This window comes from Cavia porcellus, unplaced genomic scaffold (genome assembly GCF_034190915.1).
Source record: "Cavia porcellus strain 051 isolate PalLab524CR breed Dunkin Hartley unplaced genomic scaffold, mCavPor4.1 scaffold_6, whole genome shotgun sequence".
Classification (NCBI taxonomy): Eukaryota; Metazoa; Chordata; class Mammalia; order Rodentia; family Caviidae; genus Cavia; species Cavia porcellus.
In genome coordinates, this window is record NW_026947489.1 from 2,210,089 (window position 1) to 2,234,640 (window position 24,552).

The 24,552-nt window shown below is 49.5% G+C and overlaps 2 protein-coding genes across 10 annotated transcripts in view; both read left to right on the top strand.

The window, feature by feature from the left end:
* Positions 1 to 6,213, top strand: part of Herc2 (HECT and RLD domain containing E3 ubiquitin protein ligase 2) — a 177,980-nt gene extending 171,767 nt beyond the window's left edge. For all 4 annotated transcript variants that reach the window (XM_063249811.1, XM_063249813.1, XM_063249812.1 and 1 more), the window contains 7 exons: positions 875 to 1,016; positions 1,136 to 1,330; positions 1,996 to 2,108; positions 2,628 to 2,818; positions 3,609 to 3,714; positions 4,007 to 4,219; positions 5,303 to 6,213. In XM_063249811.1, the coding sequence (XP_063105881.1) occupies positions 875 to 1,016; positions 1,136 to 1,330; positions 1,996 to 2,108; positions 2,628 to 2,818; positions 3,609 to 3,714; positions 4,007 to 4,219; positions 5,303 to 5,575 (1,233 nt within the window). In that variant the 3' untranslated portion in view covers positions 5,576 to 6,213. The remainder of the gene's footprint in view (positions 1 to 874; positions 1,017 to 1,135; positions 1,331 to 1,995; positions 2,109 to 2,627; positions 2,819 to 3,608; positions 3,715 to 4,006; positions 4,220 to 5,302) is intronic.
* Positions 6,214 to 15,605: 9,392 nt separating this feature from the next.
* The window catches only part of Oca2 (OCA2 melanosomal transmembrane protein), a 310,843-nt gene continuing 301,896 nt past the window's right edge, over positions 15,606 to 24,552 (top strand). For 5 of the 6 annotated variants that reach the window (XM_063249815.1, XM_063249819.1, XM_063249816.1 and 2 more), the window contains exon 1: positions 15,606 to 15,770. In XM_063249815.1, the coding sequence (XP_063105885.1) occupies positions 15,614 to 15,770 (157 nt within the window). In that variant the 5' untranslated portion in view covers positions 15,606 to 15,613. Of the gene's footprint in view, positions 15,778 to 24,552 lie in introns of all 6 variants that reach the window. The other variant, XM_063249821.1, reaches the window with a different exon arrangement.

Here is a 24,552-nt window from a genome sequence, read left to right on the forward strand (position 1 = left end):
TAAGATGTTGAGGGCTTCACAGGGAAAGTTAACATAAAACTATTTATTTCTTTGGCTTTTTTTCCTTTGGTACTGGGGCTGGAACTCATGCCCTTGCACTTGCCAGGTAGGCACTTATGCCGCTGCACTAACCCCCAGCCCTCTTAGACTGAGCTCCTCAGTGACCCCTGCAGCATGGCCAGTGCTGAGAACTGTAAGAAGAGCTGAGCCCACACTGGCCCCAGGACTTGGGAAGTCCTTGTCTCACCTTGTCCCACACGCTTGGCTGTGTGGGGCGGCCGGTGAGGGGAGCTGTGCGGTCTGCGCACTGCGTCTGTGCTGCGCCACTGCAGGCAGGAGGCTGCTGGGAGTGCCGTGCTGCTGGGGCCGTGCAGGGAGAGCGTGGGGCAGGAGAAGGTCTCCTTGTCCCGAGGGAATGGTGCGGGGTCCTGGGTCCCCATCGGAAGGTGTACCGAGCCGGTGGGCCGAGTGGGTGCCGTTGCTGGTGCCTGGGAGCACCCTGTCAGGCCTCTGGCTGTTGCCTAGGGAGGAAATGTGGAGGTGACCTCAGGGTCCCCTGAGGCTCTAGTGTGGGCAGGGGGAGGAGAGTCGGTGAGGAGCCACAGAGAAGGCTCGGAGGGAAGGAGGCTGAGGGGTTGGTCAGGCCCTGGGTCTCCACGGTGCTCTGGGTGGCTGGGAGGGTATGTTCTGTTTCCTGCAGCTCTCCTCACCGTGCTGCTATGTGCGTGGGGTCATTCCCGTCTCCCAGGCGTAGGGAGTGCATGGCCCCAGCAGACAGTGTGCGAGGCTGGAGGAGCCGGTGTCCCTCTCCGCGGTGCGCCCCGCTCTGGGCGTCGCTGAGCAGCCGCTTGTGTCCTGCCTCGCTTCCCTCCAGGTCAAGCGCTCGAGAAGCAAAGGCGGGCTGGCCGGCCCTGATGGCACCAAGTCTGTCTTCGGGCAGATGTGCGCCAAGATGAGCTCCTTCAGTCCCGACAGCCTCCTCCTCCCTCACCGCGTCTGGAAGGTCAAGTTTGTAGGTGAGAGCTTGTCCTGCTCGGGGAGCCTGCAGCTGCCGGGAGGGAGGGAGGGAGGGCAGTGCCCAGCGGAGGGACACCGGCCTCCGGAGGCGCCTGCACACCGCCCGTCTCCTCCCCAGGTGAGTCCGTGGATGACTGCGGAGGCGGCTACAGCGAGTCCATAGCGGAGATCTGCGAGGAGCTGCAGAACGGACTCACGCCCCTGCTCATCGTGACGCCCAACGGGAGGGACGAGTCCGGGGCCAACCGCGACTGCTACCTGTTCAACCCGGCCGCCAGGGCACCCGTGCACGGCGGCATGTTCCGCTTTCTGGGTGAGCGCTCTGCCCTGGGAGTAAAGACAGAACTTTTCGGGGTTTAACCTGAACTTTGGAGATCTGCGCCTGTGAAAGTATCTCCCGTGTTTCCTCTGTGAGTCCCTGGGCACAGTGTGGTTGAGGCTGCCTCACGCTGAGGTCGTGGTGACAGGGAGCCCCCAGAAGCATGGCCGTCACAGGACGGCTTGCAGGTGCACTGGAAGTTCCTTTAGGCGCTCAGAAGACTAGAGGACCGTGTCTGTGCACTCTAGATGTATCTGAAGCTCAGAATTGGGTGCGCCCGGGGGCTGGGCAGTGGGCTGACCGCTGCCCTCTGTCCAGCATGAATCTGCTTGGAGGACTCTATCTCTCGGCTCCCGAGGCTGCTCTTCAGCACCAGCAGGGCACCACCTTCTTGGGGGCGCTCTCGCTCTGCTTTGCCTTCTGAGGAACGGGAATTGATTCATTGTGCTTAGTCTTTGGTGTGGAAAGACCGTGAAGAATTAACTAGGGCCTGATGGAAATTGGGAATTTAGGGTGGGGCATAGGGTTTAGGGTGCACTCAGGCCACTGAGTTTAGGCGGTGGTGGCTTGAAAGGCCCTGGGCCTCCGTGCCCGGCTGAGCGAGCTGGAGCGTGCTTTCCGCGTCACTGCAATGTCTTCTGTGTCTTCCGCATGAGCAGGAGTGCTGCTTGGCATCGCCATCCGAACTGGGAGCCCCCTGAGCCTTAACCTTGCGGAACCTGTGTGGAAGCAGCTGGCCGGAATGAGCCTCACCATTGCAGACCTCAGTGAGGTGACAGCCTGGGCCGGGGGTGGGGGACTGCAGCCTTCCCAGGGGCTGGGTGGGGTCAGAACGTGGCAGACGGCCACCGCGTCCTTCCCTGTGTGGAGCCGAGCCTGTGGTGACCGAGACAGCGCGTGCTCCAGGGGAGGCCCTGAGGCAGCAGCCGCAGCTGGGCCCTCCCTGTGATGGCCCTGCCACTCAGGAAATGGCTTCAGGAAAGATGTCAGGCAGTTGCTGTTATTATTATTTTTTTAAGTAAAATAGGACAATTTATTTGACTATAGGAAGGAGAAAGATGACAGACAGCTACTCAGGACAAGCAGGGAGAATTTGAAAGAGAATTGCTCCTGTTTTTAAGAGTTCTGTTGTATTATGATTATTTCCTCAGCTTCTTGGTGAAGTGCTTTTTTGGAGCGTTTTTTGGTTTCTCCATGCGTCCATCCTGTGGCACATTGATTGGGGTTGGGATGGCTGCAGCCTGAGACGCAGGAAAACCTGGGTTCCACACAAAACTCTTTCTCCTTGAAGGTCGATAAAGATTTTATTCCTGGGCTCATGTACATCCGTGACAACGAAGCCACCTCAGAGGAGTTTGAGGCCATGAGCCTGCCCTTCACAGTGCCAAGTGCCAGCGGCCAGGACATCCAGCTGAGCTCTAAGTACACACACATCACTCTGGACAACCGTGCGGAGTACGTCCGGCTGGCAATAAACTACAGGTCTGTGGTCATCTCCTTGATTGCCTTGACTTACTGGACAGCAGACACTGCAAACATGGGTGTTTGGATGTCTGCATGTGTAAAGAGATGTCATGCATAGCAAAATGCTAATGGATTTGCCTTTACCTCCTGCCGATGCCTGTCACAAAGTAAGTAGGGGTCAAAGCCGTGCTGTTCTCTTTGATGTAGCTACTGAAGTGAGACTGTGCCAGCAGCCCGCCCCGCAGGAGCTGTGTGGGCCTGTGCGTGTCTGGTCAGTGCAGGCCTTCAGTGTACTGCTTCAGATGAGGCAAGTGGGTGACACACCACCGCTCCCGCGGTTCGGTCGTGCTGTTAGACGCTTGCAAGGCACCTCGTCCAGGCCCTGCATGCTGGTGTCTTTCCGTGCAGACTGGTTGTGGGCAGGTGTGGGCCTGACCCGGTGCTGGGAACGGTGTCTGCTTTGAGGTTGCACAGTGCCCTGGCCCTGGGGCCCTGTAGACAGGCTTCTCACACTCTGACGCTGCAGAATCTTACTGTGTGCCTTGCTGGTTCCCTGAGATGCTGAGAGCAGTGTCCAGGAGTGTGTACAGCAGTCACTGGCCACCGACGATAGAGTGTGTGCTGTAGTCTAGACGAGCTCAGTGTCCAGAGAAGCCCATGCCGGGGCTGCAGCTGCACACTTGTCACTAGTGGTCATTCCTCTCAGTCATTGCCAACTGTGATGCCAGGGGTGGCAGGGCAGGCGTGGGGTCCGGAGAACAGTCGTGGCACTAAGGGGGGAAGTATGACACAAGCTGTTTTCTTTCAGACTCCATGAGTTTGATGAACAGGTGGCTGCTGTCCGGGAAGGGATGGCCCGTGTGGTGCCAGTCCCCCTTCTGTCTTTGTTCACTGGATACGAGCTGGAGACGATGGTATGCTGGCTTCTGGGTGACGCTGCCCTGCAGTTGCCCTCTGCATAGTGGTCATTTATCAGGGGCATCAGTTAATTTCTTAGGTAAAGCCTTGCATTTAACAGTCCAAAGTGTCATGGTTGGTGTTAAACAAAATCACAGTAAGTTAATCACTCAGGACACCTGAGGTTCTAGTGTCCACCTGGGGCCTTCTGTTACCCAAGGTAGCCCTTCCTCGAGATTAAACGGTAGATTCTCACACAGACAGGAAGCGCAGGGAGCCCACCAGCCCTGACGGAGTGTCTCCCTGCAGGTGTGTGGGAGCCCAGATATCCCGCTGCATCTGCTAAAGTCCGTGGCTACCTACAAGGGCATCGAGCCTTCCGCCTCCCTGGTCCAGTGGTTCTGGGAGGTGATGGAGTCCTTCTCCAACACAGAGCGCTCCCTCTTCCTTCGCTTCGTGTGGGGCCGGACCCGGCTGCCCAGGACCATTGCTGACTTCCGGGGCAGAGACTTCGTCATCCAGGTGGGCTCCTCCGGCAGCTGGGGGTGTGCCCCTGGCGCAAGATCCTGCAGTCGGTGGAAAGCAAGTCCCTTGTTTCTTTATGGAAATGAAAGTGGAAAGCATCCGACTTCTCTGACTTGAGGGCTCAGGTTTCATCGTTTCGGATTTTGGATACTGATCTTCCATCAGAGCGTACTGCTGTTTTGTTTTTGTTTTTGGAGACAGGGTCTCACTGTACAGTTCAGGCTGTCCTTGAACTCACTGCATCGCCCAGACTGGCCATCAACTTGTGGCGATCCTCTTGCCTCAGCTTCCTACGTACTGGGATCCCACACCCAGCCGTACTGCTGTGTCAGCCTATTCTAGAATCTGAACGCACACATTATACCAAGTGTTCGTTTGTTTCTCTGGTTGCATCAGTGTAATCACTAAATGTTTCACTAGCAAAAAAATGAGACTGTTTATCAGGTTGAAAAAAGAGAGTTTTATAGTGGTCAGAAACAAGTTCAGTTTGCCTTCCAGCCACTGAGAAGGAAAGAGCTAACACTCCCGTCTCTGCCTGAGGCCCTGGCGGTAGTCTAGCCTCGGAGGCTGGACCAAGCAGGGGATCCCCTCTCCTGTCTCTCCACCTGTACTCGGTTTTAAGAGTATCTTTGAGAGCACGTAGTTTTCCTGTCTAACAGTAGGTAGTTAGTTTACTTAACTGTGGAGGGTCCAGCCCAGTGCGGGTAGACTCCAGCAGAGCTCTGTCATGGGTCAGGGTTCAGGTTTCAGCTCAGCCCCACCTTGTGCTGGGGCCACCTCCCAGGGGGAACCCCACCTATGCTGGGAAGGGGTGGCATGACCCTCCCATGGGCCTTTCATAGGATTGACTAGGAAAAAATAATCCTCGATCAGCATCGTTACTGTTCATTACAAGGGAGTCCTAGGAATCAGTTCTTTTTTATTTCTAAAATCAGTTATTATCTGTTTTTGATGCTTCCTTAATTCATAGCCAAAAGTAAAGTTTCCGAAAATCAAGGGCTTCCTGACTGCAGCGAAGTGGCTTGGCGGTTTTCCTGTTCCTGTGCGAAGTCTCTGATTCTGTCGCATCTCTGGCCCTAGGTCCTGGATAAGTACAACCCTCCCGACCACTTCCTGCCCGAGTCCTACACCTGCTTCTTCCTGCTGAAGCTGCCCCGGTACTCCTGCAAGCAGGTGCTGGAGGAGAAGCTAAAGTACGCCATCCACTTCTGCAAGTCCATCGACACGGATGACTACGCGCGCATCGCGCTCACGGGGGAGCCAGCGGCCGACGACAGCAGCGACGACTCGGACAACGAGGACGTGGACTCCTTCGCCTCGGATTCCACGCAGGATTATCTAACGGGGCACTGAGGAGGGGAGTGCTGTTCCGGAGCAGGCAGCCGCAGGCATCCGTGTGTCCCTGAGCCGTGTGGATGCTTGCTAGGCAGGAGGGGACTGCCTGCCCGTGTGGTCTGAGTGGCGATGGAGCTGCTGCGGGGCAGTCTGCCTGTGGACGTGGCCACGGTGTGGACTGCGGGGTTAGTTTTGAGACTTCGAAGGGTCTTTTCACCCATAATGCTGCATTCCGTGGGAGACCCTGCGTCTGCTGCGCTGTGTAAATGTTTATATAATACTGAACTGCAGTGTCCCAAAACTGAATGAAGCCTTTTTACTTGTGGGTGCAATAGGTCCCCCCACTTTTTTCTTCTTTTCAAGTGTCGTACATCATCTTGATTGTATATTGAAAATACTGTGTAACAGTTAAATCGTATTATACATATTTCAACCAATTTTACTCTGAATTTGTTTATTAAAAGCCTTTTGAACATTAAATGTCCAGTATTATTTGAATGCATCCAGAGTTTATTTAAACCAGAACTAAAAAGACTGTTTTATTGTCCTTTCTTCACAGGTGTACCTTCTATCATGGAAAGTGTATTATATATAATGTTTGTGTCATGTATATGCTGAAATTTTAATGCCCTATAAATAAAACCTCTGTCACCAAAGTGTAGGCTGAGCCTTCTTACCCAGTTACACTAGCACTAGAACCAAAAGGTAAGCCCGGTTTTTGATACATCGGTAGTTAAGCCTGGCCAGTCTTACTTTACCCTTTTTTTGTCACAGCCAAACAAACCCAGTGGCAGAAGGAAGTTCCAGGGGAAATGGCTGGTGTGGAGAGCCTCTTCTCTGGCTTCTTAGCCCGTGGTCATCTGCAGATTCCTTTTCCGTAGCTGTTGATTTTTGAGATGGGGCCTCACTCTGTAGTTCAGACTGGCCTTGAACTAACCGTGTAGTCTCATCTGGCCTCACGGTGTGTGGTATCCTTCTGCCTCAGGCTCCCGAGTGCTGGGGTTAGGGATGTGCGCTCCCACGCCTAGGTCTTTCCACATTCCTGGGTCACAGATGTGCTTGGTGCACCTGAGTTTTCTGTATGGCCAGCTCCCCACAAGGGGAAGGCCGGGAAGTGCCAGGACATGTCCTCCGGGACATGAAGTCCAGCACTGGCATGGAAAATCCCAGGAAGGGAGGTTACACGTACTCCAGCTGGTGCGTGCCCGAGTTGCGCCGGGTTCCCCCAGCTGTGCGGTACTGTTTCATAATCACCAGCTCTTCATTGTCAGCTTTTGGTGCATCGCAGATGCGTCCCCAGAGGCCAGGAGGTGCAGGGACAGTGTTTCTCATGCGCCTGGCCCAGCTGGCCTTGGCTGGCTGGTTCTGGATTACAGGCGAGCTGGGTTCGGGTGTGGTAGCTGTGGTGATAGCCACTTGCAAACAGGCGTACAGCTGGACTGCCACCCCACCCACGTTCTTTTGGTCAAAACCTGTGTTGTTTAGATCTCTGGTTCTTTAAAGTCTTGTCTGAGGAGTCCTGGAGGCTCCGAGTCCCTGCCATGTATCCAAGAAGCCCTTCCCCAACTACATACAAATGAGGCCAGGTTTTCCTGGGTACATCCAGATGTACATACAGGTCACATTCATCATGTTTGTGTCCACACGTGATACATCTTTACTCTTTCCTCTCCCTTTAGCCCCTCTTCTCATTTACAAAAGCTTTGTTTCCGTTCTGTGCTTGCTTTTTCCCCTTTCTGCCCCTTTCCCCATCTCTGTTCCCCTTCCCTTTGAACATTTTGTCCCTATTTCACAATGCTGATTATATATTTTGGCCCTTCATACGTTTTAGGTTTCTCACACCAGAGAATGCAAAATTTACAGAAGTGTTCGATTTATTTCACTTAGGAGTATGGTCTTATGACGCATGCATTTAACTAGAGATATCTCAAATTGTAGTTCTTTATGGCTGAGTGGTACGCCGTCATACAAAAACACACCTTTATTTATCTGTTGATGGGAATTTGGGCTGTTGACAAGATTTAGCCGTTGCAAACTGCCACTCTGAACATCAGTATGCATAGATTGCAGTGGTGTGGTGCTTTGAACTCATTTGGAAAGATGAGACAAAAGAGCTTGGTTGCATGGAACCTCTAGTTTCACTTTTTTGGGGAATCACCACACTGATTTCCACAGCGGTTGCGCCACTCCACACTCCCACCAACAGTGGAGAAGGGTTCCTTTTCCCCTCCAGCATTTGTTACTGGTTGGTGTTTTTTTTTATAGTAGCCATTTTTTCTGGAATGAGATGGAATCTAAGTGTTGTTTTAATTTGCATCTCTTGAATGACTTGTGATGTTAAACAATTTTGATACATTTATTTACTGTTTCCACTTCATCTGAGAAGTTTCAGATGCCCATTTTTGCATTGGGTCTTTGGATTTGGGAGGGTCTGATTTTTTTTTTTTTTTTAGTTCCTTGTATACCCTAGATACTAGTCCTTTGAGGAACAGCTGGCGAAGCTTTTCCCATTCTGGGCATTCTGGTCTCTTCACTCTGTTGGTAGTTTCTTTTGCTGAGCAAGAACTCTGATAAAACAAAATCCCAGTTGTTGATTCTTTGTGACCTTTTCTGTGCAGTTGAGGTTTTGTTCCTAGTCTTCACAACTGCGAGGTCTTCCAGAGTTCTGCCTGTTCTCCCGTCCAGCAGACTGAGTGTTTCGGCTTTAATGTTTAGAACCCTGATCCATTTGAATTTTACTTTAGTGCATGGTGAGAGACACGGTCCAGCTTAGTCTTTGGCGCATGGAACGCCAGTCTTTTCAGCACCGTTTGTTGCAGGGCTGTCTTTCCTTCCAGGAAGGTGTCTGGCTCCCGGAGTGTGTTTGGAGGGGTTTCTGTGTCTTCTCATCTGTCCCACTGATACTCAGGCCTGCTGTTCTGTTCTGTTTGCCGGCACCGCACTGTTTTTATCACAGTAACTTTGTATACTTGCGAGTCAGGGACTGCAGTGCTCCCTATCTTGCCTTTCTGGTCCAGAATTGCTTTTGGTATTACAGGTCTCTTCTGTTTCCAAATGAATTTTAAGGTAGTTTTTTCTAATTCTGTGAGATGTGCTGTTGGAATTTTGATCAGAATTGTGTTAAATCTGTATAAGAATTTTGAGAGCCTGGCCATTTTCACTATATTGGTTCTTCCTACCCAGGAACAAAGGATATCTTTCCATTTTATGATATCCTCCTTGACCTCCTTTTTCAGAATACTGTACTTTTTCAGTGTATAGATCTTTTGCTTTGTTTCACAGGTAGATTGATTCATAGGTATCTGATTGTTTTGAATGCTGTGTGAATGGTGTAGTTTCCCTAGTCTGTCTTGCAGTGAGTTTGTTACTGGTATACAGGAAAGGTATTGCTTTCTGAGTGTTGACTTTGTTTTCAGCTAGTGACTGACTTTGGTTATTAAAATCTAGAAGTCTTTTGTTGGAGTTTTGGGGATCTTTTATGTATTGTGTCATCCACAAGTAGCAGTAATCTAACTTCCTTTCCTGTCCTTATTCCTTTTATTTCTTTCTCTTGTCTAATTACTCTGGCTGTTTCCAGGACTATACTGAACATGAGAGGTGATAGTGGACATCCTTGTCTTGTTCCTGATTCGAGAGTGAAAGCTTTCAATTTTTGACCATTTAGTGTAATGTTGGCTGTTGGTTTGTCATAGATGGCTTTTATGAGATGGAGGTAAAGGCCATATATTCTAATGACCTGCAGAATTTTTATCATGAGTGAGTGGGAACTTTGACAGATGCTTTTTCTGCGTCTGTTGAGATGATCATACTGTTTTTGTCCTTTCCACTGTTAATATGGTGGATTACATTTATTGATTCACGTATGTTCAACCATCCCTGCATCCCTGGGATGAATCTCACTTGGTTGCAGTGTATAATCTTATTTTGTTGGTGCCAGGAATTGAACTCGGGACTTTGTACTTGCCAGGCAGGCACTTGAGCCACTGAGCTGTGTCCCGGCCCGTATGTAAACTCGATGATGTGCTGCATTGTTTCCTGGTGTCTTACTGAGGATTTTTGCCTCAGAGTTTACTGGGGACATTGGCCCACAGTCCTCTTTCTTGGTTGGCTCGTTCTCTGGTTCTGGGGTCAGGGAAAGGCTGGCTTCCATCAGTGGATTTGGGAGATTTGCTCCCTTTCAGTTGTAGTAAAGAGTTTGAGAAACAGCGGTGTTAAGTCTTTGCAGTTCTTGTAGAACTCAGCAGTGAATCTGTCAGACCTGGCCTTTTCTTTGTGGGCAGGTTTTTAATTACATCCTCAATTTCATTGACTGATACTGGTTTATTTAGAATGTTTATATCTTCTTGATTCAACTTGGGTAGTTCATATGTAGCTAGGAATCTATCCGTGTCTTCTGTTTTCCATCTTACTAGAATACAGGTTCTCAAAGTAGGCATTGACAGTCTTTGGGTTTCTGCAGAATCCATTGTGATTTCATCCTGCTCATTCCTCACTGCATGTATTTGAATCTTTTCTTACCTTTTTGTTAATGTTGGTTAAGCGTTTGTCAATTTTATTTAATTTTTGATTCATTGATTCTGCTTTAATCTTTAGAGTTTCCTCTCATATAAGTACTAGGCTTGCCTTGCTCTTGTTTCTCTAGAAGCTTAAGGTTCAACATTAAATTGTTATTTGAACTCGCTCTATTTCCTGATAGGGGTATTCACCACTGTAAATTTCCCTCATAGGACCACTGTGCACATTGTGCTCCTAAGTTCTGGTATTGACATTATCACTGGTTAACTTTTTAATTTCTTCTTTAGTTTCATCTGTAATCTACTGGTTGTTCAGGAGGGTGTTACTTAATTTCCACTTTATGCAGTGGTGGTTTTTTATTGCCATTGATTTCCAGTTTCATTGCAGTGTTGTCTGATATTGGGGGATAATTTCAGTTGCTTTGCATTTACTTAAGCATGTTTTGTGAGCTAGTGTGTGGTCTGTTTTGGAGAATGTCCATGTGCAGCTGAGAAGGATGTCTGTTCTGATGTGAGGTAGACACTTAGACATTTGCTAAGTCCATTTGTTAGAATATGTGTTGTAATTCTAATATTTCATTATTGATATTTTGTCTAGTTGATCTGTCTTTGTGACAGTGGTGTAGTGATGTCTCCTATCATCAGTCTAAGCTTGAGTTCACATTGTGTATAAACAGAATAGCTGCCTCTGCTTTTTTCCAGGTTTCTGTCACGTACAGTATTGTTTTCCATCTTTTTTTTTTTTTTTTTTTTTTGTCTTTTTTGTTTTTATCAGTACCAGAGATCGAACTCACGACTGCCTGCTTGCAAGGCAGGCACTTATGCTGCTGAGCTAAATCCCCAGCCCCTTGTTTTCCATCTTTCGATTTTCAGTCTGTGAATTTCTTTTTGAGTTAAATGCGGTTGTTTTTGTGTGTGTACATTTAGCACATTTTTGGATTGTGCGTCTTGATCCCTTCTGCCAGTTTATTTCTGCCAGTGAGCTGGTTATAACTGATGCGCATGGACTTAGCCTTGTGGCATTAGCTTTCTGTTGTTGGCTCCCTTTCCCCGCCCCAGCTAGTTATCAGCCTCATCTGGTGGCTTCATTCTGTAGGATGCATGGGGTTGTAGCCCTTGTTTTCTCTCTCTAGAATGTCCTTCAAAGCATCTTGGAGTGCTGCTTTGGTGGTTATGAACTTCCTCAGGTGTTCTTTGTCATGGAAGTGTCTTATTTCTCCCATCAGTTTTGAAAGATAGTTTTGAGGGGGACACCAGGTGTTTTCTTTTCGGGCTTGAGATGCTTCGCTCCAGTCTGCTTGACCTAATGGTGTGTGTTGAGGAGTCTGCTGGGATTCCCTTTAGAGGTGATCTGTTTCTTTTCACTAGCAGCTTTTAGATTCTGTTCTTTTTGAATTTCTAGAATCCTGACTATTGTATGCCTAAGTATAGACCTTTTTTCTTTTTAATCATGGTTAATTGGAGTTCTGTATGCTTTGCTTACTGTATGTCAGATTCTTTTTCCTGCGTGGGACTTTTGCCTTGAGGTCTGAGTGTGGTGTTGTATCATCGGTGCCGCTCTGCTTTGTCAGGGACTGATCCACCTTAGGTTATTCTTCTTTGTATCTTACAGCAGCTGCTGGACTGATTTCTTGTGGTCCCTTGCTATTTTTAAGATATCTGTCTTTTCATGATCACTAACCTCAATTCTATCTTCTACATCTGAGATTCTGTCCTTACATTGGCTCATTCTGCCGTGTGTGTGTGTTCAGTGGACGTTGTAGTTGGTCTGAATCTGTGTGACTCTGTTTCGTGGATGCTGTGTCTTCGCTGTGTGACTGTCCATGGTTTCTCGGCTCCTCTCTTTTTTTTTTTAACTTTGTCTCTGCCCTCGAATCACTAACCATGTCTCTCTCATCATGGTCCCCATCTCTGGGTTACCTGAGAAGTTGTTTCTCATTTGATCTTCCCTAGAGCCTCTGATGAGGTCTGTAACTTCCACTGCTATCACTTCCGAGCCTAGGTGGGTGGCTTTTGGGCTTTCCTGCTCGCTGCCCCTGGGTTTGTCTTTGGTGAGCTGGAAGTCTGGGCTTGCATCTGTGTCTTCTCATTTTCTGTTTTTCTTACTTTGCAAATTGTAGTGTGATGCCTGCAAATTGCCCGTGGCATGTGGCCTTCCTGCTAGTGTTTAGGACCCTGAAGAGACAGCTGCTTCTCAGAGGAGTCTTTCAGGTGTGGCTGGCTCTTGTGCTATGAGTCTCTTGCAAGGTCTTGCCTCTCCGAGTTACTGGGATGAGAAGTTGCTGCCTGCTTGGCCCAGCCCCTGGCTCTTCGGCACTGGCCAATAGTGTTGTTCAGGACTCCTCAGCAGTCTCAGTGTTGGTGTACCGGGAAGAACAACTGATTAGAACAGTTACATCACTTTGGCAAAGTGGTCAGTCAGCAGTAACATTAGCGTCAAACCCAGAGGCCAGGTTTTTTCGTGTCTCTACCGCCACTTGAGAGTATGTGCACTGCAGGAGCAGACCTGAATATCCAGTTGTCCTCTGCCAAGTCAGACGGAGACTAATTAACAAGCTAATGTCATCTTCACTTTGTTCTGCAAAATAATTTCTCAGCTAGACTCGGTGCACACAGCTGTGACTGCCACTGCTCGGCAGGGTAAGGCAGGAGGTTCATCAAGTTTGAAGTTAGCCCCTGCAGCTTGGCAAGACCCTGTCTCAAGACAGAAAAAGCCCTGGCTGTGTGGGTACACAGCTGTAATCCCAGCATGGCCGAGGCAGGAGGGTCACAAGCTCAGGCCCAACACGGGCATCTTGGCAACATAAACTCTGGAAGAATGAAGAGGGCTGGCGAGGCCTAGGGCTTCGTCTCCAGTGCTGCAAGGTGAAACGCCGCTGAGGTAGCTCAGTGTGGAGCTTGCCTGGGCCGTGTGAGGCCCTCGAACTCAGTCCTCACTGCCAAAAGAAAACAGCAAAACAATTCAAAGCAGTCATGTTACAAGTAATGAACTTTTGTTTTTAAATGTATTATTTAAATAGTTTTAGTTTCTGGTCTAGGCTGTAGCTGTTCTGAGAGATACAGCTCGGATCAAAGCAGAGCGTCTCAGCTGTAAGAGTGTAAAAGTGTCGTGAGACTGACCGTGCCGGGCCAGAGTTGGGCACGCAAAGCTGCGCTAGAGGCCAGGCTGGAGCCGGAGCCCTCGCTCGGGTCCTGCCGCACAGGCTGTGTTTCCACCTTCGTGTGGCCCGGGGAATCGCTCAGACACGCCAGTGATCCTGTCACCTCTTCTGAACCAGGAACACTGGAGAGCTGTCTGCTTCCCAGGGCTACATCGCCCACCAGAAAGGAAAGGGGCAGCCTCGGTTTTCATCACAAGGGGTCCCCGTGGGACGGCTCTGTGTTCAGCTGCGCGGTCACCCTTCGGCTGTGTTGTTCTGAAGGGCACTTGGCAGGCCCCTGCTGGGAGCCACCTCTCCCTCTGCATGTCCACCCCCTGCAGCCTCAGATCCCAAGGGCTGTGAGCAAAGGGGGCTGGCGGCAGAGTCCTGCCTGCAGCGTGCTCACTACCTGCACTCGCCTCGGGCCACCTGTCTCCACGGCTCAGCCTCAGGTCTAACTAGAATCCTGGGAATGCGAGCCAGGACCTCTGGATTTCACTTTCCTCCGCTGAACTGACCCTTACGTTTCCTTTGAAATGTCAGGTCCATTGTGAAATCTGCTTTGAATTTCTCTGAATTAAGTTAACGGAGCAGAGGGGCCCGGAGGCCCCGCCTCACGCACCACTGGTTCCTGTCTGCCTGGCACCCTGGGACAGGGCGCTTCCTCCACGAGGATTAACCCACAGTGAGCCCCAGCAGCACATGAGTGTGGGAGCCTGGGTCTCAGTCTCCGGGTGGCTCAGGGTCTTGTGATCCTCCGCAGTCCTCCGCCTTGGTGGAGCTCATGTGGTCATTAACAAGCCTGAGGAGTCACTTGCTGTGCTGTAGGGAGAGGGCGCAGGCTCCCTGCTGAGGCGGGTCTTCTGTCGCTGGGAGCCTGCAGGTTAGCAGAAGCCTCTGTAGGCCAATAACACGCAGTAAGGGGGCAGGAATCCTGAGCACAGACAGCAGAGGTCAGAGGGTGCGGGCGCTGCAGGAAGGAGGGTGTGAGGGCCACGGGCTCCTGCCGGTCAGCTGCCTGGGCTTCCGAGGGCAGGGCAGGGCCTTGTGCTCCAGCCCAGCTCATCCTCTGCAGAAGAGGAGGGGTCTGCAGTGAGGCGCCCATGCCTGCCCGGACTGGGCACCTTCATGACACCCCCCCCCACACACACACAGCTGCCTCTGGAGGTCCCAGCCCTTTGGTTTGGGACATGGAGACTTGGTTATCTCAGCCCATCCACTTCCAGGGAAGGGGAGTCCTTCATGATTAGGGCCTCGAAGTGCCTGCCCTGGAGCTGGGTTTGGGGTGGGTCCAACTCTCAGTATCGGCCGTTACACTAGAAGCATTTACCTGCAAGGCATGAGTACCCCCTACTCGGCACGTGTGCTGTTGACAGCCCTGCTTGACAGGACCCCTCCTCTGCTGCCCAGCTTGTCTCGGGGTGATGGTGACCTGCAGTTTTGCCTCTTTCAGCTGTCCCCATATTCACATTCCAGGCCTCTCCTTTCTTTGTGCCTTATGACAGGGCCTCCGGAGGTTTTGGAGGAGAAGCCTCAGGCTCAGTGATGGAGGAGAACCGCATGTCGGGGTGGAGTCCCCAGGATTCTCTGTCGCACAAGGCTGGGATGCTGTGTCCGGTGCTTGTGAGCTGTGTCCATCCTAAGGCACCTCCAGGCTTGCCTGTGTCAGAGACCTGAGGCTGTCCTGTGCTTGGGCCCAGGGCTGCAGATGGGTGCTGTGGCAGCTGTGGTGCACAGCGGACAGCCCCTGGCTGCACCCTTCATATGGAACATGATCCATTTCAAGGTTGGTCCCCGCTGGGAGGAGAGGGGAGGCACTCCTGGTGAGGCCTCTGAGCAGCCCCACAGGCAGTGTCTCTGCGTGCGTTTAGCTTGGAGGCTGAGTGCATCACTTCTGTGTCTGTGGGTTGGGGTGTCGTGTGCCTCTGTGTCTATTTGCTTTGTGTGTGTAGTTTACAGTGCTGTGTGTCTGTGTGCATGTGTGGTCCGTGTGTTTCTATGCAGCTTAGGGGTCTCTGTGCTCTGGTGATTGCAGTTTTTGCACCTCTGCATGGGGCCTTTGTGAGTTTCTCTGTGTCCTGTGCTGAGATTCTCCACAGGCAGAGCCTGGGCTTCAGCCCTGACAGTTGCAGGGGATGGCTCTGGTGGGGAGCTTTTCAAATGCAGAACAGAACCTTCACTCGTGTGTATCTTCCTGATTCTGCCTTAGGCAAACACTCGCCTCCAGTGCTGAGTGCGGACCCAGCTTCTGGGGGAGCCCTGGGATGGATGGTCTGGCCAGCTTTGGTTTGGGAGCCTGTGCTCCCCAGGGAGCTCTCCTCACCAGGGAGCTCTCCTGAGGCTCCTGGGCTGGTGCCTCTCACTGTCCCGGCCCTGCAGGCCACCCACGTGACAGCGCCGGGATGGGCGTGGCCAGGGGCACGGGAGGGGTGGGGAGCTGCAGTGAACCTCAGCCCAAGGGGCATAGGCAGCCGGCAGAGGCTTCGGCTTCCTTCAAGGATTCTGCTTCATTCACCCTTAAAGTCGCTTCACTCTCCAGGAAGATCAACACATTTTCAGGTAAAATGTGAGTGCTTTGCTACCTGAGGAGAAGTGATGAGACAGCCTGTTTCTGGGGAGCGGTTTAAACAAGTCCATGTGAGCCCTTCTTTGTGAGTGTGTGGGCATAGGGAGTGGGGAGGGGGTGGTGGTGGGCAGGACCGGGGACGGAACCCCCGCCTTCTCACTGCGGGCTCATCCCCAGACCTTTCTGTTCTTTGAGACGGGGTCTTGCTGAGTTGCAGAGTTGCCCACTCTGGGCTGAAACTTGTGGTCCTCCTGCCCCAGCCTCCCAGAGTACTGGCATTGCAGGTGGACACAAGTTCTTATCAGGGAAATGTACGAAGCCTTTGAGCTTGGGTGGCCCGTGTGAGCACACAGGTTGCCGTTACACAGTATTTCTGAATCTAACGTGGCAGCGGCAGAAGCCTCTGTCCTGAGACCCTGGCTCCTGGGCTCCATCCCGGACAGCTGGTGAGGGGTGTTTGGAAGCTCGGGCAGTGGGTGGCAGCCGGACCTTTCTTGGGAATGGAATGCATGGCTGTGAGAGCAGTTAAATCCCTCCAAGCGGCTTCCTTACCGCTGGTCACACAGTGAAATAAACGGGCTTTCAAGCCAGGCCTTTTCTAAGGCCATGTTAAGCACAGGGTTCCGCATGTGTGGGCATTCGGTGATTAAGACCCAGGATCAGCCCTGGGCCTGGGAACCTGGCAGCCCACCCAGGCGCCTCTCAAGTGCCAGACCTTTGAGAAGTGTGACCTGGACAGCTGTGCTCATTCTACTCGGTGAGGTTGAGGGCAGCAGTGGGTGGGTGGGCAGCTGCCGTCCCTGACCACCTAACTGTTGGGGGGCCTGACCTGTGCAGTGGCCAGGTGCCCAGGCACTTGCATGTGTGTGGCCTGATCACCTCACACGTGAAAGCCACGAGCAGTGAGTAGGCTGCTGAGGATGGCAGGGAGCTGCTGGTCGTGGGCACTGAGCTGACACGCAGGTGAGACCGGCTTGGGAGCCCGCTCCCGGGGCTTCCTCACAGGGTGAAAGCACCAACACGTCTGCCCTGCAGAGCACAGGGCTGGCTTGGATAGAGGGGAAGACAGAGCCTTGCTGACCTGGAGCCAGGCCACGGGGAGGGGAAGCCCTGGGTCATACACGTGGCTGGAGCAGCCCTGGCTCCAGCAGGCTGGGGCCGTGGGACCTACCCAGCCTTGGGGCGCAATGGCCCCTCAGTGCCCTTCGGGGAGCAGGGAAGCGGCTGTGGCCCGGTGGCCCGAGATGATGGGGATGGGGCGTGGGGTGGGGGAGGGGGGCCTTGCACAACCTGTGTGCAGGGACCCAGCCCGCAGCCGGATGGGCTCTGGTGGCCCTGTGGGAAGCTGTGGGAGCCTCTGGGTACTGCCCTTCCGAGCCGCTGGCTGACCCTGATTCTGCTGTTGGTTCTGGTGGCCCGACCCAGCTGGAGCTCCAGAGCCTGCGCAAGAAGGTGGCGGGCTGGGGAGGCCCGGCAGGAGGGCGCCCCAGAAGCTGGGTCCCAGGACTGCTTAGGCTTATGAAGAAACCACTGTCACATGATGGACCTATACACAGGCCTGGGGCTGCCACACAGGGCGCACTAATGCACTTTTTTTTTTTTTTTTTTTGCACTAATGCACTTTTGCAGAATCAGATTTGCAAAAACAAATGTATAAGTCAAGAGAGAATTCTATACAAGCCTCCATGCAGCGTATACCTCTGACATTGCAAATGACGGCACAGCATCAAAAGTGCATCGGGGATGTGTGGCCCAGTGAGGTCACATGTGCAAGGGCCCTGTTTCAACCCCAGCATCACACACAGTGCACACACCACAAATAATGCTGGAAGTATAAAATGGCTAGGAAAAAACTAAAGAGACCAAACACAAACATTCAACACCTGCAAAAGTTGGCCATGGTGGCGCACACCTGCAATCCTAGCACTTAGGAGGCCGAGGCAGGAGCATCTCTGTGAGTTTAAGGTTAGCCAGGGCTGCACAGTGAGTTCAAGGCCAGCCTGAACTGCACAGTAAGACCCCATCTCCCAAAAAGCAACAGCAAAAGACGTGACAGGGATAGATTATGGGCAAATGCATGAAGACAGCCCTAAGTCCTTTATGAATTTCAAGATAGTGAACTACAGCTGCAGTTTCACATTAAGATGAGTAGGTTCTTAGGGGTTGGGGATTTAGCTCAGTGGCTCAAGCGCTTGTCTGGTAAGCACAAGGTTGTGAGTTTGATCCTGGTACCAAAACCAAGCAAACAAACAAAGCATGTTTAATCTAAGATGAATAGGTTCTTTCAGGGGATGGCCTTCCTTGGAAAATATATTCACACTCATTTTCTGTGTGATGTTGCTGTTTCTGAAATCCTTCTGTGACTCAGTATTCAGTGACACGAGCGTTTCCTGTTACGATTTCCCAGCCTCTGAGAAACCCATTCGTGTGCCGACCCAGGCGGCAGAAACAGCACAGGGCGAGGGCAGCACCGTGGTGTTATCTTCTTAGCCGCTGTGCACCTGATTATTTTCAAGTAAGTCAGTAACTGCTTTAGACACGCGGACTTCTGTTTTCTTTCTTTTGTTTGTCTCACCGTGTAGCCCAGGCTGGCCCTGAACTCACTGTGTGGCCCACTACAGCCTCGAGCTCACGGTCGTCCTGTCCTGGCCTCCCCAGGGCTGGCACAGATCTCCGGCTCTGACTCTAGTTTCCTAAACACTGCTAGAGTTCAGCGGCTGGAAGGGATGCTGACGGACAAGTGGCGCCTTTAAACTTAGTCCTCATCAGTCCCGTTCCCCATAACAACCAGCATTCATGTGAATTTTTGTCAAATGTATTGGGTGAAATGAAAAAGAAGCTTCGTCGGATTCACCTTTACAAGCTTTGATCAGACGTAATTCCAGCCTGTCGTTACGATTCGGGAATTCAACTGAAACGCATCTTCTTCAGTGCGTCTTCAAGTAAGCCTTTACAAAGAGTCTTTCTAGTCATTAAAGATCCAGGAATGGGCAAGTTCTAGAACTTTCAGGACCAACGAGGGCATTAATTGTATGTAGTTGATTAAAGAAAGAAACTCTAGGGCCAGTTTGAAAATGCCCAGGTAGGCCGGCCTGGGTGTCCGCTTCGGGCCTGCTGGTGAAGACGGGCGTCTGTCCCCCCGCGGTTGGATTTCCGCTCCCTCTGCACCTCCAGGAGGCTGGTTCAGAAGCGAGCAAACTCGTCAAATTCTTCTGCTTTCTGACAAAGTATTTTTTTAAACAATAAGTGCGGTGCTGTGAACACAAAGCCAGAAATCGTACAGAGCTGAATAATTTGAGCGGGAGAGAGCTTGCGTTTCTCACTTGTGTTTTGCAGCTTTGCTCTTAGACACGCGCTTTTATTTGCAGAGTGGTTTTGGCCTGCAGTTTCTGGTTATGCGCTGGCCACCCGGAAGCCCATGAAGGCGGCGGCTGGAGCTCTGGACAGGCTCTTGCCCAGCACGAGGCTGAGGCCAGTCCTCCATGTGGCGGCAAGAAAGCCTGATGGGTTGTTACAGCTGAACGGTGTTGTCTTCATAGCTTTCACACCTTTAGCTAATTGTACACTCGTAACGCGGCTTCCAGCAGCACCACTGCGCGAGCGGGGTGGCCCACAGGGGTCCCCAGGAGGAAGTAAGGTTTCTCCAGGAAATAATTCCACTAAAACAGCCTGGGGATGGAATTCACTTAAAGTCCCCAGGACATTCAGGACTAACCTGTGACTGACCGGGCCATGTAGGTGCTTCCACCGCAGGTGTAAAGCCAGGCCCCGTCCTGCGGGGACGCCTGCCTCAGGGTGCAGCCCCCTGCCTCCTCCTGCCTCGGCTTCCTTCCCACTGCTGCCCTCTCCGTGGGGCACGGGGAGGGGGCGCCCCACGCCCCAGCCTGGAGCCCCAGCCTCGCAGCCCCTGCTGCCCCCCACCCCGCTGGGGCTGCAGAGATCCAGCCCTCCCTGGCTGTGCTCCTCGCACCCAGGGCCGCTCTCGGGAGCCCGAGGGCTACTGCAGTTTAACAACGGGAAAAGGAGACGCAGCGGGACGGCTCTCGAGGCGCGGGGCCGGGGTTCTGTGTGAGCCTTTCCCTTTATGTTTTAGGGTATGGGCTTTTACAGGTGGTATTCCTGGATTTTTCACTTTTAATTTTAAAACTTTCACTAGCGTGTGTGTTTGCAGTCTGTACAAATGGCAATCCCTGCGTGGAAACGGTGCGTGTACAGAGCACATCTTAATTCCCTCTATTTCCCTTCCCCCGCAGGCTCATCTTTATAAACATGTTTTTGTCAGCATCAGACTTTATGTCTTTGCCAAATTAATTGTCATAAATACAGATTAAGTCAGGCTAATGAAACAAAAACATGTAAAACACTTACACAGAATCAAGGTACACTTCTAGATACATTGGCCATATGGGTTGATGATAACTTTTTTCTCAGTTTTTCTATTGTCTTTTATTTTGTAATTAATTTATGTTGGATTTTTGTATAAGAAAAACCATGTGATATTTAAGCTTGTGCTTGTCACTTATCTCACTTAATATGATCTCACACTGCACCCACTTTCCTATAAATCCTCATTGATCCTTGTTTATGGCAGAGTAGTACTCCACTGTGCAAATACATTTTCTTTATCCATTCACAAACATATCGTCTGCTTCTAAGGTTGAGCTGTTCCGAATTGTGCTGCTGCATACAGTTGGCATCCATCACTGTGACATGATGTCTTCTAATTTTGGGGGGAAGACACCTCGAAGGGTAATACCTGGATCAAGTTTTAGTTTTTGAGGAATCTCCACACTGATTTCCGTAGTGGTTGGAGTAGTTGTTACTCCCACCAACCCCTGACCCTGATTTCTGCAGCATTTGGTTCTTGAAGGCAGCCACTTTCTGGAGTGAGCTGGAATCTCAGTGTTTGCATTTCCCAAATATAAAATGTTTGATGTTAAACATTTCTTGGTGTGTGTGTTGACTGCTTGTACTTCACAGAGAATCGGGTATTTGAGATGCTCTCTTTTTGATTGAGTCTTTAAATTTGAGAGGACTGATAGTTTTAATGTCTCTGTATTGTCTAGATAATATTTTCCCATTCTGTACATGGTCTCTTCACTCTGTTGGTTTTCCTTGTTTTGCAGACAAGCTTTAATTTGATGTGACCTATTTTTTTTTTTGTCTTTTTCCTTTTTATTGGTACCGGGGATCGAACTCACAACTGCCTGCTTGCAAGGCAGGCACTTATTGCGCTGAGCGAAATCCCAGCCCTGTTATCTAATTTGTTGATTCTTGTGTTATTTCTTGTGTAATCTGGGTTCTGTCTAGAAAGTCCTTGCCTACGCCTATTTCTTCAGGAGTTTACTATTGTCTTCCAACAGATTGCTACTTTTTTAACATGTAGATGGATGTGTGTGTCAGTGCAGGGTGTGCGGGGGATATGGGGCTAGGTCCACACAGTAGCGCGTGGGAGCCAGCGTTCCCACCCCAGGTGTGAGAGGCTGCCCTTCCCCAGGGCTGGGAAAAGTCGCTCAGCGTGCTGGAGGGTTCCTGAGCTACATGACTGAATGTGTTGCTAATTCTGGGAGTCTTCTGGCGGAGTCTTTGGTGGAGTGTCGTGTCATCTGCAGACAATGACAGTTTACCTTCTTCCTTCCCTACCCATATCCTTTTCATTTCTTTCTCTTGCCTGATCACTCGGTTAATGTCTGAGAACCTTACTGAGTGGAGCCCTGATAGCAGATACCCTTGTCTGTTTCTGGTTTTCAAGGGAAAGACTCCAACTTCTCTCCATGGAATGTGACAGTAGCCTTTGGTTTGTTGCAACACCAAATCTGTACGTATTATCTTCAGGGTATTTTTAATCGTGCCTGGATGTGGGCTTTGCCGATGCCTTTTCCTGCGTGTTAGAAGCTCACGTGACTTCTTCCCTGCTTCTGTTTCTGCAGCGTCTCCCAGCTGCTGACCTGCATGCTGCTGATCTCAGCATCCCTGGGATGGCTCCTGCTTGGTCGTGTATATGACCTTTTGATGGCTTTCTGTCCCTGTTTGCCCTTGTCTCATGGAGAGTTTTGCATCTGTGTTCATTAAAGAAGCTGGCCCGAGTTCTCTCTTTTGGCTCAGTTCCGTCCTGGTTGGATGAGGGGAATGCTTCCTTCTAGGAAGGACCTTGGGACACGGCTTCTCTTTTCATCCCCTCAAAGTGCTGACAGGTAAAGAGGGCTTCGCTAAAGTCCTTGTGCAGTGTGGCAGCGAGTCTCGAGGGCTGAGTTTTTCTTAGTTGGTAGATTTTTTTCTTTTTCATTTCACTGACTGATACTGGATTATTCAGGATTTTTATATCTTCTTGGTTCAGCTTTGGTAATTTATGTCTCTAGAAATCTATCCATTTCTTCTGAATGTTTCACTTTGTTGGAGTATGGATTCTCAAACTAATTATCAATGATTTTCTGGATTTTAGCAGAATCTGTTGTGATTTCATCTTTTTCTTTTCTGATTGAATTTGTATCTTTTCTTTCCTTATTTTGGTAAGATCAGCTAAGAGTTTATCTATTTCTTTCAAAGAACCCTCTTCTTCTCATTGATTTTTTTTTTTTTTTGTCTTTTTGAGACAGGCTCTCACTGTGCAGTTCAGGTTGGCCTTGAGCTCACTTTATAGCCCAGGCTGGTCTCGAACTTACAACGATCTTCCTGCCTCTGCCTCCTGAGTCCTGGGATGCTTATTGATTCTTTGTATTGTTTCTTTGTCTAGTTTCATTAATATCTGTTCTGATCTTTATGATTTCCTTACTTGTATTAGCTTTTTAAAAATTATTATTTAAAGAGAAAGAAACAAAAAAATGGAGAAAAAAGGGGTAGAAATAATATAGAATTACAGAAAAATAAACTAAGAAATCAGTAGTTTTAAGTTACATATTGTCGTTTTAGAATAGTTGTTCAGGTAACAAATTTAAAGCATATTCAAATAGTGACACTGCCAACAGTTCTGCTCAGTGATCCAACAAAAACTTAGTAATATGGTTATCAGTCCTACGCACTTGCTTTTTATCTTAAAGGGGGTAAGATTAAACATATCAAAACAGAACAGAACAGTTCATAAGGAAACAATTTAAAGAAACAGATTTCAAAGCAAGTCCACTGGAGATCTTCACTCTCTATCTTATTGTCTCTAGTTTTCTTCCAAATAGTTGTCCCCATCTTCACACACACTGAATGTATACTGAACATTATAGAACTAATCAATCATTACAGGATGAGGAAGGCTTTTTAGGTCTTCAAGCCCTGACATTGGGGAAGTCAATAATGACTACCATAATGTCTCTCATTCTCTTCGTAGTAGCTGTCCTTATCTTTACGTGTGCTGAAATTGAACGTAAGAGACTAGACAAATACCACTCGGAACAGTGAATGATAGTATTGCTAGATTTTGTATTATAATGTTACAGAATTAGCACTGGGTTTCTTAGTGTCTCTTCTTCAGAGTATCTGTTCATTACATCTTGCATTATATAATCTGTTCCCATAAATAGTTTTTAAAACATTTTTTCATGTGTGAATTTCTACATGTATATCTATCCTCTCTGTATTATAGAGAAAAACAAATCATAATAAGACAGCAAAACAAATTTCTAGAAAAACATGCAATGAAAAAGACACATAAGACCACAATATTAGGTGATCTACAGTATTACTATGCTTTCTCTTGTTATTTTCAATAGAGTTATCCACATTATCAGGATTAATATAGTATTACATAGCTATTTTTATAGAAACACAACTTTGAAACCATTGTAGGACTTGAGAGCAGTTAATAATCAAAACTGTTGTGGATATCCTTTACATCTTGTCATCTTCAGAGTAGTGGTCTCTACTTTTAGACTTGATACTATCAAGCATACCAAATTCGAATAAAATCAGCCAACGCAAAACCGTGGTCTAACAAACCAGATTCAAATAAGATCAGTCGTACTAAGGCAATGTAAATAATACAGGGTTTCAGTTTAAGGTAATGGGAAATTAAGGATAGTTACCATGATATAACCTGCTATTTTTGGATTAGATGTCTGTGCCCTCAAATCTGATATGAGTGGACAGACCGGAACAAAATAAAATCAAGCTAAACAGAGCGATAAGACTACTGACTTTTAAATCCTGACACACTATTAACAATGTCCTCTGTCTTCCCTTTTTAGGCTATTTTTCACCTTTCCCCTTCTCAGGATGCTTTGTATGTTTTGGGTCTCACTAGCCCCTTTAGTTTTTAGATTACGGGGCCAGCCCGTTGTCTATCTGAGTGTTGCTGAACGTTTCTACCCCTGAGCTTGATCTTGAGCTGTACTCCTTTACTCACTAAAGTCACAGGGTTTTCTGTCCTTCCAGCTGTGTAGTTCTACACTGCCCAAAAGTGTCATAGCTTCCCAGTCTCTCTGCGGCTGCTGGATGAGTTTCCCTATTTCTCTCTGGTTTCCTGTCACATATAGCTTTGCTTTCTCATCTTTGACTTTCAGTTTATTAACCCTCCTTCAGGTTGAGTGTATTTTTCCCATTCAGAGCATCTTGATGGAGCCTGTCTCCTAATCTACTCTGCTTGTTTTTTTCATTTTAGTGTATCAAGGCTATCTATATTAAAGATTATAGCTTACCTTCTCTGCCTCATGTCTGCTACTCCACTTAACTGCTATATTTGTCCACCTGACTCCCTCATTCCATTGTCTGCCCCGCTCATTGAGGCCTCTCTGCCACTGTTGATGGAATCATGGTATCCCTTCCTCTCTCTCTCTGGAATGTCCTTCA